We start from the raw sequence: 19039 nt of genomic DNA, 5'->3' as shown, positions 1-19039 counted from the left end.
AAAGCATTTAGTTTTTACTGGATTTACACCACACCCCCCACCCCACCCCAAATAAATCTTGAAAATGCCAGAAGTTCCTTTAGTCCCGCTCCAATCCCAAGTGCACCATACTTAATGCAACACGTTGCAGCTTGAAGCCAGCAAGTGAACCAGGCGCTGTTCTTTCCAAGGGGCCCGTACAGCTGCACAGATTCTGCAGTGCAATGACCGACTTTCACTTGCAATTTATCACAGACAGGAGGTGTGGTTAGACACGTCACGCTATAAATACTGGGAATCTGGCTGGGGGGAAAGTGACTGCAATGAACAGTCCAGACTGCGGAGTGCCCGATCTTGCCATGCATCTGAAATAAAGCAACTGCAATTAAAGGCAATGATGAGGAGGCAGCAGGCGTCACGTTCAGCAGACACTGTGGGGAGATTTGCCCCCTAAATCCTCTCTCCACCAGGCGTGGACATCTTACCGGGGGAATCGCCCAGGATTTGGAGAGGTATTTTTGTTTGTGCTCCAATGTTGAAAACCGTAGGGGTCTGGTGTATATTTTTTAGCCATTTTTTTTCTCGCCGTGGTGTTTGCACTCGGGTTTTATTTTTCAATCTCTTACCCTTGGGACTTCTTCATTTTTATCTGCGGGGTTTTTTGGTTCAACTTTCCCTTTTTGCATCTGACATTTTAGAATGCATGGGTTCCACAGGTCTGAGCGATTGAAGGCGAGTGTGTCTGGAGATTATTGCGGGGCTGGAGGGGGGTTTGTGCTGTGGTGAATTACCAGATAGATCCACTTATCCCCAAATACTGTACTTGCGTATAAATACCCCTCGTGCCTAAACAAATAATGCGCATGTAGTGGGGAGAGGGTCAGGGGACTGCTTTAACCTGTTTAATAACCCCTCCTCTTTCTGGACAGTTTGGATTACAGAAAGGACTTGAACTCAGGACGTCCCGATGAATTCCGCTTGATACGGGATAAGCAGCCAGCCGTCATTGGGAAGTTGGAAGTGTCCTGCAACTTGGGTCGCAGCACCATCGACGTGAAGAGAATGGATGTTGTATCCAGTGGGACAGCGGCGATTTCACACTGCCGGAGAAACTGACAAGCTTCTGAAGTTGACCTTGAGTTCCAGGGAAGAATCACACTGTGGTTGTCGGCGTCAAGTCCCCTCCCCACCACCCCAAGTTTTGTTTTTCCAAAAGTAGAATAAAAATTCCTGGGATAGCACAGCAGCAATGTGTACCGAGGGTTTCCAGTACCGTGCTCTGTTCGAGTACAAGAAGGAGAGAGACGAAGATATCAATTTACTGCCAGGCGACGTTCTGACTGTTGGCAAGTCGGTGCTGGTGACGGCAAATTATCAAGAGGGAGATGAAAAGAATCCCAAAGGATGGCTAAATGGTGTCAACGAAAGAAGCAAAGACAAAGGAGACTTCCCTGGAACATATGTTGAGTTTGTTGGACCGGTTCGATTTGTGACTCCATCTCCCAAGCCAAGACCAAGACCAGTCCCTCCCACACCAGGGGCCAGCTCAGCTCCCACTAATGGTATGTGTTCCTCAAACAGCTCGCTCCACTGTTTATTAAACTTTAGGACATGGATATAGATTATGGTTCCAAACGCAATTCGCAGCAGTAGTTTTGACCCATTAGCCATCGGTGCAGGACACTTTTGTTCAGAACAAAATGGACCAAATTTGTGCAAGTTTGAATATTTAGTAGTTTAAAGGGAGAAAAAAAATCCCAAGTTTATAACGGTGAGAGATGGCACAAAATTCAATGATGAACATGATTTTACAAAGGTGGAGCTAATTTAGGATTATTTCACCCTTGTGATTTTCAAAAATGAAGATGAATTCAACACTTCTATCTTACTAACCTTGAAAAAAATTACTTAGTTTAACTTGATATCTAGCTAATTCATGAATTAAAATTTTGAAATGTACTAATATTCGAAAATACACAATTCTGATCATAAAGGTAACTTTTTATTCTGTCCCTGCGTGCTTTCAATAAACAGGTTTGAAAGTACTTGATTAAATTTCAGCATTCTGCCATCAAATTATTGTCCACTTCTATATTTCCTTATCCATTTCAGTTCCAATGTGTATATATGACTCTTAAAATATGCTTTCATATAGACAAAAGCTGTGAACATATTCAGCGACCTCACCAGTCTCCAATAGTTTACCTGAGGAAAATGCGAATCTATTTATCTGGTTCAATGAAAAATCTCACTATTAGCATTGATATTGGGCCATGGTAAAATAAATTGGAGGAAAATTGCATTATTGATGCTGTGTAGAAAGAATATTGCTTACTCGAAGGATGTGGTGCTCTTTTTTAAAAGAAGCAAAATTCAAATTATGTGCAGCAAATCCACTCGTCATTTAGTTAAAGCATTAGCAATGACTCGATGTTTTTCAAAGCTCAGAGATCTCCACTTGCATGGAACCATTAAATAATTAGAATCCCTACAGTGCAAAAGGAAGCCATTCGGCCCATCGAGTCTGCACTAGCCCTCAGAAAAAGTGCCCTACCCAGGCCTACTCCCACCATATCCCTGCAACCCAGTAACCCCACATCATCTTTTTTGGACACTAAGGGGCAATTTATTATGGCCAACCCACCTAATCTGCACACCTTTTAGACTGTGGGAGGAAACCAGAGCACGGGGAGGAAACCCATGTTAACACGGTGAGAAAGTGCAAACGCCACACAGTGACTCGAGGCCGGAATTGAACCCGGGTCCCTGGCGCTATGAGGCAGCATTGCTAACCACTGCACTACCGTGCCGCACCATTATGGCATTGGTTGAGACTATAATTTGACAACAGTATGCTCTGACTGTGTTGCAGAGTTTCAGATATTTGTGCAAAGTTCAATAAATCATAACGTTGCTACAGTTCCCATTGTGCAATCAAACTCTAAAGTAACAATGCATTTTCAAGATGTTCTTATCTTTACTTTCCACAATAGGACAGCACAAATAATATTTTTAAATACTTTTTGAAAATGTACCAAAGTTAAAATCCAAAATTTTTAATTTAAAATCTGAGTTAAGTTTGAATTCGCACAAAGCAATTCCAGAGTTTCAGGTTTTAACTGCCAGAATACAGATCCAAATTCAAACTGTTCCTGTCAAGGAAAAGATGTAGTGAAACATTTGAAAATATTTCAGATAGGGTCTTTCTTATAGTATATCTGTGATAATCTTTTCTCACCGCTGGATATCATTCTCAGTTCAAACAACTTTGATGCAAAAGCAGTTTGTCATTCGCAAGTCCCTTCAGTAACAATCGGCATTATCGTCCAACATTGGGTTGCAAAACCAGGTTGTCATTTCAGTAAGGATGAGGCATTAAACAAGCAAGGTTTACTCATATTTTCTTTTACACCTGTTATCATTTGTAACATGTTTTCGGATCTCGCGTTCAAAACAGGTAAATGCAATGTAAAATGGTCAGTTGATCATACCAAAAAGATCAGGAAGTTAAGTCAGTAACATGGTGAATAACCCTTTGGGAGAACGTGCAGGAATTAGGTGAGCAGGCTAGCATGGAGGAACTGAGTTGTGGTAACTCAGGTGAAACAAACCAAATATAGCTAGCTGTTGATTGTGGCTGTGCCTTTTATTGGAACTACCAAACGTTAAGCTGCTGTGAAATTTTTAAAATCATCTTTATGTCATAATTGCCATGTCACCATTGCAGCAAATGCCTTGTGTTTTCAATAAAAGCAAGTTTTTTAAAATTGTGGGCTAAACTCCGCAGTAGCAGTATTGCAGAAGAATTTAACTGCAGAGTGCTGAAAGCACAGTACATGGTACAAATCTTCAAATGTCTTTTTGAACATCGATGAAAGCCTATCATTTGCTTCAAGAGCTAGTGTCTAAAATATGGAGGCAGCATGAGCTCGAATATGAAACAGATTCCAGAAACTTTTCAGAAGATTGCTCATTTGTGAGGTGATTAAGTGAGATCTGTCAAGAATATTTTGATCAATACGTTATCCAAAAGAGGATGGATATCTTTGAGGATTACAGTGCCTGTCGAAAAAAAATTGACCTCATTAAAAATGCAGAAAGGTTTTGGAAACAGCAATTTTGAATACCATATATCATTAGCTTGGACTTGTGCTGAAGATAGTGCTTCACACTGCATTGCGACCAGAAGCCCTGAATGTATAGCAGCCATTACACATGAAACATGGAGGTGTTTGTGTTTCCGACATGGCATAACATCAATTTTCAATTTTAAAAAAATTGTGCCAAATTCTTTTTAAATTATTTATATTATATGTTGCTTAGCGCATTGCTTGATAATCAAAGGAGCATTCTATCTGGTTGAACAAAAATACTATTGAGGATACCAAATAAAAAATTGGAATACATTGCGTTGATTTTTTTAAAGAAAAAATGGAAATGTTATGTTTCTGGCTTAACAATTTAAAGGAAAAAAACTTAGAAGTCAAATTTCTGAAATGTCATAGAAGATACATTAACAAGCAATTGTTTATAAAAATTGAACTGATGACCCAAAACTTTTCTGTTAGTTTGGGGCTGACCTTTGCATAATTGTATAATACATGAACCTTGGTTTTTTTTAAAATCAGAAATAATAAATTGCATTATTATTTTGTATTTTTCATCTATTGAAGCTTGCAGATTGTTCTTGACAACCAAATTCATTTAAAAAAAAAAGCTGCCATATACTTCTGGTTAGAAACAAAACTGACAATATTGACACATATATTCCACTGAGCGTTATTTCAACATGTTTTTATTGTTTGGATTTTTGAATTCTGAAGCATTAATCAGATGCAAGAGTAGGGTTTGTATCGACCTTTTGGCTTTTGCATTCATCAGTAAAATTGAACTGAAGACATTACGAATGCCTTTCATTCAGCATCATGGGAACCTTGCTGTTTTAGATCAAGGAGCTTTGAGGAAGCAAGGAAATAAGGAATAGAACATTTTTTTTTAAAAATGGGACTGTGTGTTATTAACAAAAGAGCAGATGATTCAGAAGTGGGAAATTTTATCATTTTGAATGCCGTGCATTAGGGTTACATCTTCTACACTCTAATCAATTGAGTGGATTCCTTTTCCACTTCAGCAGACAATTTGAAACCCTTCACTTTCTGTGCACCTCGGTGTCGGTGTGTGAGTCTTGGGGTGTGTGCACCTTGTTGTGGGTTTGTGTGCCTCTGTGGGTGTGTGCACCTCTGTGTGGGTGTGTGTGTTTGTTCTTTAGCACAAATAATGTATCTTCCATCGTCATCTAGTTCCAATTTTCAAGCAGCAGAGTCATTTTTACCTGAGACATTTATGTGTTGACAATAAGTCAAAAGATACTTAGTAAAAATTGTGCGAACAGATAGGATTCCTTATAATAATCATTATAGTACTTGTATTTGAGTAATCCTACATTATTGGCTTTTTGCAAAAGGCTCTCTCTCCTCTATGTTAATTTTCTCATAATTCAAAGGCTCATTGATTTTAATAACATTTCAGTCAGTCACTTATCTGGAGGGAAATGTTTTTTCTGATTAATTTAATTGATTATTCAGAAGAGATTGATTTGAATTTGAAACCATTCAAATTAAATAATTCAAATTAAGCCAAATTCTGTTTAATTTGAGATTTGTTCTCTATCTACCAACATCTTGTCTATAAAACCGATCACATCTTTGTGAAATCTTTTCAGTAAAATTATATTACTGAGTTGATTGATTATTTTGATAAGCGCACATCCACTTTGTGAATACAGCTTATATTATATTGGAAACGCTTGTTAGTGTTGGGCAGTAGATTTAAGAATAATACAATCTAAACCCACCAATATAGTCAACATAGTCTATATTCACTTTATATGAATGCTTTTGTGAAAATAAAACTGATAGGGTGCAGCAGGCAAGTGACTTCAGTTGATTTTCTTGAGCAATAAAAGTATTTGCCAAAATATTATTCCCTCTCATCTGCAAAACTACAAGGGCCAGTAAGACATGGGTTTCAGTAAATGTCTTAAGATTAAGGAGTAGGTCTGATCCACTTCTATCTTTCTTGCTTGTGAGTTACATGGTGAAACGTTTAACCCACTCAAAACCTATCCTCTTGAACAGAGTTAAAATTGGGTCCATCGGGGCAGCACGGTGGCGCAGTGGTTAGCACTGCTGCCTCATGGGGCCAAGGACCCGGGTTTGATCCTGGTCCCGGGTCACTGTCCCTGTGGAGTTTGCACATTCCCCCCGTGCCTGCATGGGACTCACCCCCACAACCTAAAGATGTGCGCGGAAGGTGGATTGGCTATGCTAAATTGCCCCTTAATTGGAAAAAAAAAATGAATTGGGTAATTTAAATTTAAAAAATATATTTCCATAGAATCACCATTGACAATAATTTACATCCTCACTGCGTTTACAAGACTGTTGCTTTGTTTTTGACTTTTTTTCATGTTTGATAGTGTGTATTGTAGCATGCAAAGCACAGAATACTTGGCTGTCAAGGGCCACTTAAAAAAAGTTGATAGAATGTGACATACTGCCAGGTATCTATCCGTCAATATTGCGCTGAGTTGACTGCTGGGAGGTAAAGAATGCAAATGTGAAATCTGAGGGGAAGGCAGAGCCAGAATGATCTGGGAGAATGGAAATAGGATATCCGATTAACTGGGCTACAAGAGGAGAAAAGTACCAGGGTGAATTAACGGGAATAAGGAAACAAGGTAAAATAATTCTAGCGTGGGTTGGTGGGTGGGGGGGGGGGGGGGGGGGGGGGGGGGGTTGGGGGGGGGGGGGGGTTGGGGGGGGTGTGGTGGGGGGGGGGGGGTTGGGGGGGGGGTTGGGGGTGTGTGGTGGGGGGGGGGTTGAGGGGGGGGTTGGGGGGGGGGTGTGGTGGGGGGGGGTGGCGGTGAAGGGAATAGAATACAGAGAGCTGAATGTTCATTAAGGTTGGGACTCCACTGTTGGGATCACTTCCAGGTGCCAGCCCAAGCCACATGGCGCCTGATGCAATTTTCAAGAAAACGCTCAATTAGTGGCCAGATGGGGCGTTTGCTGTTCAGTTAAGGATGGCTGACAATACAAGACCCTGCAGCATTGCAAAATCAGCAGTTCCAATGTCAGAGGTCAGTACTGACAGTGTGGGTCGTTGAAAGAGAGGTGCCTCAGGATGGAGGTGTCCACTGGAGATTCTACAAAATGTTAAATAGGAGCTCGGTACAGCTGCCAGACCATTATTGTGGAGAAGAAAACCCACCCATCAAGTGCGGCCACAGCTGCATCTCCATGGGTACCATGTTGTGGGGGGAGGAGGTCCTTAACTTCAATGATGGAGTGTTGCAGCCACCCTCCCTACCCCCAGAACCAGGACGGCTTCCAAAATTAGCTGGGTTGTGGCCTCAACATTCCAACTAGAAATTTAATTTTCTGCTTCCAAAATTCGGCTTCCACTGTACTTACGATTATATCCCTCCAATATCAGTGATGGAATGCTATGTATACCTGCTGCTTGAATTACAAATTCTGGGGCAGCATGATGGCACAGTGGTTAGCATTGCTGCCTAAGGCGCTGAGGACCCAGGTTTGAATCCCGGCCCTGGGTCACAGTCCGTGTGGAGTTTGCACATTCTCCCTGTGTCTGTGTGGGTTTCGCCCCCCACAACCCAAAGATGTGCAGGTTAGGTGGATTGGCCACGCTAAAGTGCCCCTTAATTGGAAAAAATGAATTGGGTACTCTAAATTTAAAAAAAAAATTACAAATTCTGTGTGGCCACTTGTTTTTACATGTCAGGCTGTTCTGAAATTGTGAGATCTTTGGAGAATGCGACAGCTTTTTCTCTTTGAAGGTCAAAAATAAATGAGGGTGGCTGGTGCATTTCAGATGAATTCTTTAGCGAGGCCCAGGTCAAATACTGTATGTTGAGAAGAGAAGTGAAAAGGAAAATAAGACTGGCAAAGAGAGAATGGTTGTTATCATAAACAGGAACCCACAAATCTTCTACAGGCATATTTACTAGTAAATGGGTCGTGAGGGACAAGGTAGGGCCTATTGGGAGTAAAAAGTTGACAGATGCTTAGAGGTGCAAGGCAAGGCTAGAAGAATGAAAGAATTATCTGCATCCATGGTTACTAAGGAAGAGGTTGCTGACAAAGTATCGCTAGAAGAGGCAATGGTGGAGATATTGGATGGAGTGACAATATACGGGCAGAACATATTGGAAAGCCCGGCTGTGCTTAGAGTGCGCAAGTCACCTGGTCTGGATGGTTTTCATTCCAGGTTTATAAGCAAAGTCGGGGTGGAATAGCGGGAAGGGCTTACCATAATCTTTTAATATGCCTCAGATATGGGAGTGGTAAATGTGGTCCCAGTATTCAAGAAAAGGTGTACAGACATTTGTAGCAACTGCAGGCCTGCCAGTTCAACATCAGCAGTGGATATGGTATTATAAACAATCATCAGAGAAAAAAAATCAACAGACCTTTGGAGAAGTTTGAGTTGGGGTATGATTCTCACTTCGGGGGGGGGGGGGATTGATGTACAGAGAGATCTAGGAGTTCAGGTCCATTGTACCCTGAAGATGGCAATGCAGGTCGATAGAGTGGTCAAGAAGGCATACAGCATGCTTGCCTTCATCGGAAGGGGTATTGAGTACAAGAGTCGACAGGTCATGTTACAGTTGTATAGGACTTTGGTTAAGCCACATTTGGAATACTGCGTGCAGTTCTGGTCGCCACATTACCAGAAGGATGAGGATGCTTTAGAGAGGGTGCAGAGGAGGTTCACCAGGATGTTGCCTGGTATGGAGGGTGCTAGCTATGAAGAAAGGTTGAGTAGATTAGGATTGTTTTCATTGGAAAGACGGAGGTTGAGGGGCGACTGATTGAGGTCTACAAAATTATGAGAGGTATGGACAGCGTGGATAGCAACAAGATTTTTCCAAGAGTGGGGGTCACGATTTCAAGCTGAGAGGGGGAAAATTTAAGGGAGATGTGCGTGGAAAGTTTTTTTATGCAGAGGGTGGTGGGTGCCTGGAACGCTTTGCCAGCAGAGGTGGTAGAGGCGGGCACGGTAGCATCATTTAAGATGCATCTGGACAGATATATGAATGGGTGGGGAACAGAGAAAAGTAGATCCTTGGAAAATAGGCAACAGGTTTAGATAAAGGATCTGGATCGGTGCAGGCTGGGAGGGCCAAAGGGCCTGTTCCTGTGTTGTAAATTTCTTTGTTCTTTGTTCTTAATTAAGCAGAACAGTACATCTGTCAAAGGCAGATCGTGCTTGACTAATTGATTTTTTTGATAAACAGTGAAGGTTGATGAAGGAAATGCAGTGGATGTTGTCTATATGGATATTTAAAAATGTTTGGCAAAGTATCGTAGCAAAGATTGGTTAACAAAATTGAGGCGTATGGAATAGAAGGGTCAGTGTAAGTGTGGATAAAAAATAGGCTTAAGGACAAAAAACAATGAGTTGTGCTAAGAAATATTACATGGCTATTGGAATACAGAGTAAAATATCAAAATTTGCCAATATTACCATACTTGCAGGTTTGGCTATCATCAATCATGATGCCAATCAACTGCACCAGCTAGCCCATCCAACTGGCATATGGAATTTAATACAGAGAAATGTGAGGCGAGTTATTTTGGTAGAAAGGCTTGGGAGAAGAAATAATGGCATAGTTCTAATGTGTGCGAAGGGGCAGTGGGAGCTCTGATTGGATTTGCAACCTAAACAATCTGCCTACAATTCTTAATTTGATGGCAGATTCAGAGGCAACCAATAACAAGGCTTCCTTTCAGAACAATACACCAGCTGGCATGTTGCCAGTATGTGTGAGGTCTGAATGTGGAATTGAATCTGTCCCTCAATTTTTATTTTAATGGGCCATGATTCCTCCAATAGATTTCTCATAGTATAGCCCACCAGTCATGCTCTAGGGAGCTACTGAAAGATGTTTGAAAATAATTTCCCTGCGCAATACAGATGTGTAATAATAAAGGACCCCTTTCTCTCTCTAATTAATTCTGAGCATGTTTGTAAAGTGGCGTCTGTGCCTTGGAGAAAGGTCCAACTGGGGTCAGAATGGAAATGTTATTAACAGATTAACACTCTGACATTTACAGGAATTCCGATGTTTTACAAAGAATTAAGTCCAACATGGACTCTGAGAAAAAACAGAAAATATTGCAAGTCTGGTGCAACCCTTATTTTCTATCCACTTGCAGGATAGTTGCCATATGCTTGCAGAATATAAAATAGGATTGAGTATTGTGTGCTTTGCTCACACTGCACACTGTGCACACTAAATGTCAGAACATGCTTAATAGCTTATATAAATTGAATTTTTCCACTTCCCTTTGATTACAAATAGATGGTGGGTAAGAACTTCAACTTATTTCTGCTTCTGACATATGAAACATAATTCTAATTTCAAAGCTTTTGTCTCGCTGTATTTTTACTTGTATGTTTGCCTGTGAACAATCATCTGGCATTTATCATGAGAAAACTACGGTGAAAAGAATGACGTGAATTCACGGGCTGGAGCACAATATTAAAGGGTCATAATTGGAGGTTGCACAGAGGTTAAAATTTTAGGTTCTTTGGAAGAAAAGTGTCCAGATTACAAATAGGGGCAAGATATTTTATGTTGCTCAGATGTTGTTCTTCTTGCATGTGACATCTTACAGCTTTTCAATCCTCAGTCCAAGATGGACACCAGAATCACAGTGTGTCATTATGTGGTTTACATTGAATCATGTGGCAATTTTTGTAAACCACAATCATCAGCAATGTGGTGAACAGTCTGATTGGGATGACCACAGATGCAGGCTGGGCTGTCCTTGACATTCCATTTGTGGAGGAGGTGTGATGTCCTTCCAATGGTTTCTGTTGAGTGTAAACCACTGTTTTGAAGGAGGTCAAACTCTGGAGGCTCTGCTGTCGGATGACTCGCCAGATCTTTGTTCAGCAGCTCAACTCTGATCCACTCAAAAACCAGCATTATTATTGCCTCCTGGATTGTTTTGCAAAATGGTGGTATTCAGGTAGCAAATCACTCTGCACTCGGATGTAGCAACACGCCAGATTGCTTGCCCTCCTTATAATTAGCCTCCTTACCTACTCATCAAAGCATGGCTATAATGTTCATTCCTGTTTTCAGAGGAAGGATGCTGCTTTCCTCTCACATGGTCAGAAGAAAGACAGTAAGCCTCTTCATTGCTATCTTTTTATAACATCAATTGTTGGATGAAATTTGTTCTCTTATTCTGCAATTATTTTGTGTCAAGATTGGTATTGCCTGGTGCCATTTGATGCTTTTGTTGCTTAGCATAAAGAGCTTAAAAAATAAATTTGCTCAGTATTTGATAAATGAGACTGTTACCTTCCTTGAAAACTTTCTTCTTGACATCAGATTGCGAGCATTTTGTTGTAAAGATCGGAGATGTTTTGATTTGTCTACTACTAAAATCTGACTCGTATAGACTTCATGAAACATATACCCCCGCTATCTTATGCAAGTACTGTGGGCTGTTGACACACCAAAGCACCACCAAGAGATCCCTTATAAACAATAAGGGATGTTCAAATCATTAAAGATCTTTGGATCATTGAACTGTGTACTGCCTGAACTCGATTTCACTCAAAATTATATGTGCTGTGATATGTTATACGTACGGATATCTGGAATGCTGACAACATGAATCCAAATCAAAAACCTTGAATGAAATGTTTAACTTTTTTAAAATTCCAATTGTGGGACAATTTGGCATTGCCAATCCACCAACCCTGCACATCTTTGGGTTGTGGGGGTGAGTCCCATGCAAGCACGGGAGAATGCGCACACTCCACGGATAGTGACCCGGATAGTGACCAGGATCGAACTTGGGTCCTCGTGCCGCCCTATTTTTAATTTTAAAGATTTTCAATATATCAACTTTTAAGCAGTAACGCAAGCTGCTTACTAACTGCTTTTGCAGTATGTCCAAACTTGTATTTGTCAGTGTATTGACTATCTTGGCACATTTAAGTTGCTGTTCGGGGACTGTGTGCACAACATGGATGATAATGACAACTTGCCTGTTTTTTTTAATAGAGACAATCTGCCTGTGCCAGTTAGATATTGAGCAAAATTCTAATTTTCTCACCATTCGAATTCCAAGTTTTGTTTCATCTTATTTTTTTTGTTACATGTGTTTGCTGTGCCAATTGGAATCTGTTACTTAAATTACTCTATTGCAAAAAAGACGAAAGTTGGTTTGTTGCTATAGTGCACGTCTGGTGTTCTTATAGTTGCTATATTTATCATAGACAAAGCCTTACCAGTAAGGAATTTGAAGACGTACTTGTTGACAGTTATTGCAGTTATATAATTCTTTTTAGATTGAACCCCAGAAGTGCTACAGTCACTTTTACCTACAGAAATACTAGAAAATATCTGCCTATGATTTCTTAGCAAACTGAAGTAATTTCTTTCAAAGATTAAGAGAGCATTTACTTAAGGAAACACAGAATGAAAGAATGTTAGCTTTTCCTACAATCCCTGACATTCAAGTGTCGCTCATATTGCTTGTATCATAATTGTGAAAAGATTGAGATATTTGGAAGAGCAGAGTGATCTTGAGGGACATCATGGGCAGGATTCTCCGACCCCCCACCGGGCTGGAGAATTTCCGGAGGATGGCGTGAATCCCGCCCCGCCGCCTTGATGCCAGCTGCTGGATTCTCCAGCACCGGTTTTTCGGCGGGAGCGGGAATTGCGTTGCGCCGATCGGGGGCCGTTGGCAGTTTCCCCCCCCCGGCGGTTCTCCGCTCCGCGATGGGCAGATTGGCTGCCCGTTTTTTGGCCAGTCCCGCCGACGTAAATCAAACAAGGTCCTTACCGGCGGGACCTGACTCTGCCGGCGGCCTGCAGACTCCTCGGGGGGGGGGGGGGGGGGGGGGGCGTGGTGGCCTGGCCGGCGATCGGGGACCACCGATCTGTGGGCGGGCCTGTGCCATGGGGGCACTCTTTCCCTCCCCGCCGACCGCTGTAATGGTCTGCCATGGCCGGCACAGAGAAGAACCCCCCTGTGCATGCACTGAGATCACGCCATAACACGTTGGCGCTCCAGCGCATGCGGCAACCCGCGCCAGCTGGCGGAGGCTCTTCGGCGCTGGTTGGCTTGGCGTGGCGATTCCGCACCTTCCGGGCAGCCCGACGACGGGAGTGGTTCACGCCACTCCTCGGCGCCGGCACGGCCCGCCCCGCCGGATAGCGGAGAATCCCGGCCCGTATCACCCATGGGAGACTGCTCATAGGCAGCTAGACAGCCGCAATGGAATAGTCTGTAAAAAAATGAACAAAAATGCAATTGTGCAGAATCCTCCACGGCCTTGTTGTCATAAAGCTCTGTTTTACTTTACTTTTGATGTGTGGTCACTTGTAATGTTGAGAAATTTGGCAGCCACTTTGTGCACAGCAGGAGCATACAAACTACAACGAAATAATGACCAGGGTAATTTATTATTGTTGAAATAACTTGAGGGACAGATATTGTCCTGGACACGAGGAGTACTTCCTTCAAATAGTGCCATGGAATCTTATGCATCCACCTGAATGGGCAAATGGAGTCTCAAGTTTAACATTGCATCCAAAAGAGAGCCCTTTCCACCTCAATCAATGCTGCACCGAGTTGTCAACCTTGACTATGTGCTGAACTTCTGTCGTAGGGCTGAACTCCGTCCGTGATACTTTTCACTCACAAGATGACAATGCTACCCACCGAGCCAAATTGACACTGAAAAATCAGCAATATTGGCAGGTTATACCTCAAGCTTAACATTTAAAGGGATACGAATCAAGAAGATAAGGACTGTGCCTAATCAATTATTGCCTCCGTAGCTCCTGAAATTTGAGCCTGGCTATACCTTTCTCCTCTGAAATCTTTTCTGTTGTTACAAGCCACAGGAACTATAACTTCAAATTCAAACAAGTAGTAACCTGGCTTAAGTACTGTCATTTTACATTTGCCACAGCTGGAAAATGTATGATCAAAGACATTGCTTCCTCAAAATTCTTTAATCTTTAATTAAAATTCTTTAATTTTAAGATTTTCAGAATTCTAAGGGAATTAAAGCAAATCTTCCAAGTGTCGTTTGCTTATTTTAGGGATTCTTCCTGGTCCATGTCCTGATTAGTAACAATGTAAAAAAATTATGGATGAGAGATATCTTGAAATTATTTTCTTTCTTCATGCATACTCATCTTAAAATGACTGCGTTCGACTTTTGCCTTGTGATTCAATCAGTATTGCAAGACCAGGGAATAAGAGGTAAATAAATGTGACTGAACGTCACCATTGAGCTAGATTGCCTGACATCCTTGACTGAACACAATTTACTCCCCACCCACGGTCATTGACTTCTAACGAATGATTAATAATGGGTACCTCAGGACTGGGAGGAGCTAAAGCACAAACCAGGAAAGTTCTGCATATAAAAATACGCCTGATACATTTTTTTTTTGTGCTCAAACACCACAATAAAACAGCACACCCCAAGACTCTTGAAGGTAATGCCCTCTGAAGCATTCACAAGAGTTTGAAAGGATCGTGCTCTTCCGAAATGACAGATTGATCACTTGCTGCTACATCACCTTAACCGATATTAATTTTGTATTTAGATTAAACACATGGTTGTAATTATCACTTGATGATCTCATTTTAATATTCTTAGTGGCTTGATAAAACACCTCGTTTCATGTGATTCATAAAATGAAGGGCTGTTAATTCAATTCAAGTTCTGGATTCTAAATTGCCAAAAGTAGTTTGCATTGTTTCAACAGAACGCTTGCTAAACTTTTAACCAGCCAGAACATGAGCTGGATTTTATGTTTAAAACATTGAGGGGGGGGGGTTGGTGGGTTTTGAGGGGGGGGAAGCGGGGATTGGTGGTTGCCTGCCCACCATCCCGCCTGCTGTTTTGCAGCAATTAAACACTTCTATTCGGAGGAAGCCTGAGAAAGAGTTGCTGAGTTGGTGGCCAACTGAATGGCCAGTAGCTCTGTAGTTGGAGCAGTTGCAGGCGGGGACGGTGGCTGTGACTGGGAATTCAAGCAGTCTAGCTGAAGGGGAGCCTGCATTCGGATGTCGATCCACAGTACTGCCAGGGCCAGGCTGGCAGGTCAGGTTGAGGGAGGGTGTAAGGTTTGGTTTGAGAGGCATAGGAGGCAATGTGGGGCGAGATCTTCCGTTGCCCGACGATCGGGCGGAGAATCGCCGTTTGCGACTGAATCGGGGTTGGCACCGTTTTTTGGATGCTCTGTCCCCTCCAAATCAGCGTCATCAAGGCGCGTGCCACAGGCCATAGCGCGTTGCTTTGAGTCCCCCCCCCCCCCCCCCCCGATGCTCCGCCCTCGATTGGCTGGGTTCCCGACCGCGCGGGTTGCCTGTGGTCTGAGTTTTCATAAACCCGGCATGGCGGCTGTGGACTGTGTCCAGCGCCACCACAGTCAGGCTGGAGACATGCTGCTGGCAGGGGGGGCTTCGGTGAGGGCTGGGGAGACTGGTGGGAGGATGTCCAGGGGGTTGCGAAGGGGTGTCCAGGGGGACACTATTTGGCTGGGCAGGTCCGTGCGCAGCAGGCGCCATGTTGTACGGCGTTACCTCTACAGGTTGTCGCCGTGCGCATGCGCAGCCACGGACCCGGCAATTCCCCGGCCGTTTATGTCGGGAAGACCGGGAGTTTTATGTGGCGTGGCTGCTAGCCCCATACTGGGCGGAGCATCGATGCGGGGTTGGCGTTGACTTTTTCATTGTAAAACTAGAAACTTCTCTCCGGACATAGCCTCAAAATCGGAGAAACCAGCCCGTGATCTTCGCCGGTGTGCCTCCAATGGTTTCAGGGAACCCACAAAGGATGTGTCTCCTCCATCCCCCGATCTCAGTTGCCCAACACAAAGGTTGGGATTCTCTCTTCCGGGGGACTAAGTCCCCATGCTGGCGAGAAAACCGGCACCAACGACTCCGGCGTCAACGGGCCCCCGAGGTGAGGAATTCTCACCTGTCTGGGGGGCTAGGTGGATGCCGGAGGGGTTGCCGCCACTCCAGCCAGCGCCGAAGGGACTGCGCGAGTTTGTGCATGCGCAGAAGGCCCTTCATGATCTCGTGCATATGCAGACCGGCCATCGTATTTTGGCGCATGCGCGGGGGATTCTCTTCTCCCCGCCGGCCATGGCGGAACCCTACAGGAAGTGGTGCGAAAGGAAGAAGTGCCCCCACAGAACAGGCTTGCCCGCAGATCGGTGAGCCCCGATCGCGGGCCAGGCCACCGTGGGGGCCCCCTCCCTCCGGAGTCAGATCACTCTGCACCACCCGTGGACTGCCCACCCGACATACCTGCCTGGTCCTGCCATGTGGGACCTTACGTAACCCATGCCGGTGGGACTGGCCAAAGATGGATGGCCGCTCGGCCCATCGGGTACCGGAGAATCACCGGGGTGGGGGGGGGGGGGGCGCTGCCAACTGCCCTCAACCGGCGTGGCAAGAATCCCGCCCCCACCCGAAAAACGGTGCCGGAGCATACGGCAGCCGGCGTCAGGGCGGCAGGGGGGATTTGTGCCGCCCCCTCGGGGATTCTCCGACCTGGCGGGGTGTCGGAGAATCCCGCCCAAAGTGTGTGTGGGGCAGGATGAGGCCATTAATTGGACACAAAAGGCAGCACGGTGGCACAGTGGTAGCACTGCAGTCTCACGGCGCCGAGGTCCCAGGTTCAATCCCGGCTGTCACTGTCCGTGTGGAGTTTGCACATTCTCCCCATGTTTGTGTGGGTTTCGCCCTCACAACCCAAAGATGTGCAAGGTATGTGAATTGAACATGCTAAATTGCCCCTTAATTGGAAAAAATGAATTGGGCATTCTAAAATTTATTTTTAAAATTAAAAAAAAAAATTAATCGGCCACGTAAGGGCCATTTGATGTCTCCCTTTCTCCCTTCCCCTACCCCCAATAACATTTTAAACCGGTTAATGGCAGGTGAGTAGGCGACGAGAAGGCTACCCACTGTAGTTATGAACCAGTCAATCTTCACACACACTCCCTGGCAGGGGAGCTTAAAATCCACCCCCCAGGTTTCGATCATGCTTTAGAGCTAGATTTATTGATATGTGGTGTTGCTACTTTTCACCACATAACATGGGACCAGGTTGTGAAGTTTCTGCTTTGAGTGTAATTGGTGATCCAAGCACAAATGGTGCCTAAAATTATGCTCATCGTGAGAGTTATTTTCCACTCGAGTTTCCACTCAAATTTATTTGCATACCATTCGATGGGAAGTTTTACCTTAAACCACCAATCCGGCAGCGTTTCAGATTGTAATATCTGACATTTTTTGCTTTAAAAACATTCTTTCCTATCTTTAATAGTAGCAACTTGCAGTTTGATTAACACAACCGAAAATGGGCGTTGTCAGAATGAGCACACATTTTCCATCAAAGTACCGATAGTCCCCATCTGTGGGTAACCCCAATTTTAAATAACTGAAACTGACCTAAAACTATTAAACAGAACCAATTGCTAATAGTGTTGGTAATCATCAATTCCTTAGTTCGTTAAAAGGAAAGTTATATTCAATACATTTCAAATCTGTCTATGGCAGGGGTGGGCAAACTACGGCCCGCGGGCCGCATGGTCTTTATGCGGTCCACCAAGTCATTAAAAAAAAAAAAATTTAAATTTTTTTTAAAAAATTTTTTAAATTATTTTTTTAAGGTTAATGGGGGGGGCTGTTGGGTTACTTACTGGTATAGGGTGGATACGTTGACTTGAGTAGGGTGATCATTGCTCGGCACAACGTCGAGGGCCAAAGGGCCTGTTCTGTGCTGTACTGTTCTATGTTCTATATGAGGCGCCCAGAATCATAACCGGGTGAAGCAATTATTTTACTTAATATACTATGCGGCCCATTAAAATTGTGAATTTCTGAATGTGGCCCTTGCACAGAAAAGTTTGCCCACCCCTGGTCTATGGGGTGCCTGTGGTCAAAAGAACCAACTCATTTTGAGAGCCTCCTTGAAGGCTCACAAACAGATACCATTCTCTGCTCATTTCAACGGAAATGAATTTGACCTTGGGGTCTGACCCGTTTTGTGGGTGGGGCAGGCTGCTATCTTGACATTTGTAAAATTAGCACAACGGATTGAGTTACGCTGGACATATTTTACCCTTAAAATGCCGCAGTTCCTTTGTGCCCCTTTGTATGATTTTGCATGAACTGTGCTGAACATAAAAAAACTTGCAGGAAAAAATTAATAACCTCCTACAGGGAGTTCAGAACCCAACATTGAAAATTTTGAAACTCAATTCAATAAGTTTACGATCCAGCACCGCCAAATTGCCCATGAAAACTGCTGAGCCGGGCATGTTTGTCAAAGATTGCCCAGATCTGGTTGGTCTCCATGTAAACCCAGTCTGACATTTGTTGACTCTATTTAATTTCAGGACGACAGATGGGTTATAAATGCTGCCTCATATTTTCCACACCTCATGAACAAGTGAACCGGATTTGGAATAATGATGCTAAATAGTTTCAGTTAACCAGTGAGAAAATCTTTCTTTAATGCGGCATTTCTTCCAAGAAATCTGTCAATGTTCACAGGATTAAATATTTGGCTGCAAGTTTCAGTTATTTTTGCGTATTTGTTCTTGGGATATGGCCGCTAGCAAGGCCAGCATTCATTGACATCCCTGGTTGCCCTTTAACCAAGCAGTTTGCTCGGCCATTTCAGAGGGCATTTGAGAGTCAACCACACTGCCTTGGGCCTACAGTCACATGTGAGCCAGACCAGGTAAGACCAGAAGAAATAGGAACAGGAGTAGGCTGTTCAGCCCCTTGAACCTGCCCCGCCATCTAATAGGATCATTTAAAAAAAAAATTAAATTACCCAATTATTTTTTCCAATTAAGGTGCAATTTAGTGTGACAATCCACCTACTCTGCACGTTTTTGAGTTGTGGGGGCGAAACCCACGCAGACATGGGGAGAATGTGCAAACTCCACACGGACAGT

General features: G+C 43.5%; 1 protein-coding gene across 1 annotated transcript in view; it reads left to right on the top strand.

Moving 5' to 3' along the window:
* The first annotated feature begins 288 nt into the window (after positions 1–288).
* The window catches only part of pik3r3b (phosphoinositide-3-kinase, regulatory subunit 3b (gamma)), a 647314-nt gene continuing 628563 nt past the window's right edge, over positions 289–19039 (top strand). Inside the window, exons 1-2 of the mRNA XM_038794197.1 lie at positions 289–491; positions 909–1541. Of these exons, the coding sequence (XP_038650125.1) occupies positions 1229–1541 (313 nt within the window). The 5' untranslated portion in view covers positions 289–491; positions 909–1228. The remainder of the gene's footprint in view (positions 492–908; positions 1542–19039) is intronic.

The sequence above is a fragment of the Scyliorhinus canicula genome, chromosome 4, assembly GCF_902713615.1.
Source record: "Scyliorhinus canicula chromosome 4, sScyCan1.1, whole genome shotgun sequence".
Classification (NCBI taxonomy): Eukaryota; Metazoa; Chordata; class Chondrichthyes; order Carcharhiniformes; family Scyliorhinidae; genus Scyliorhinus; species Scyliorhinus canicula.
Note: the sequence above shows the minus strand (reverse complement) of the source record. Positions and strands in the feature narration are given on the sequence as shown.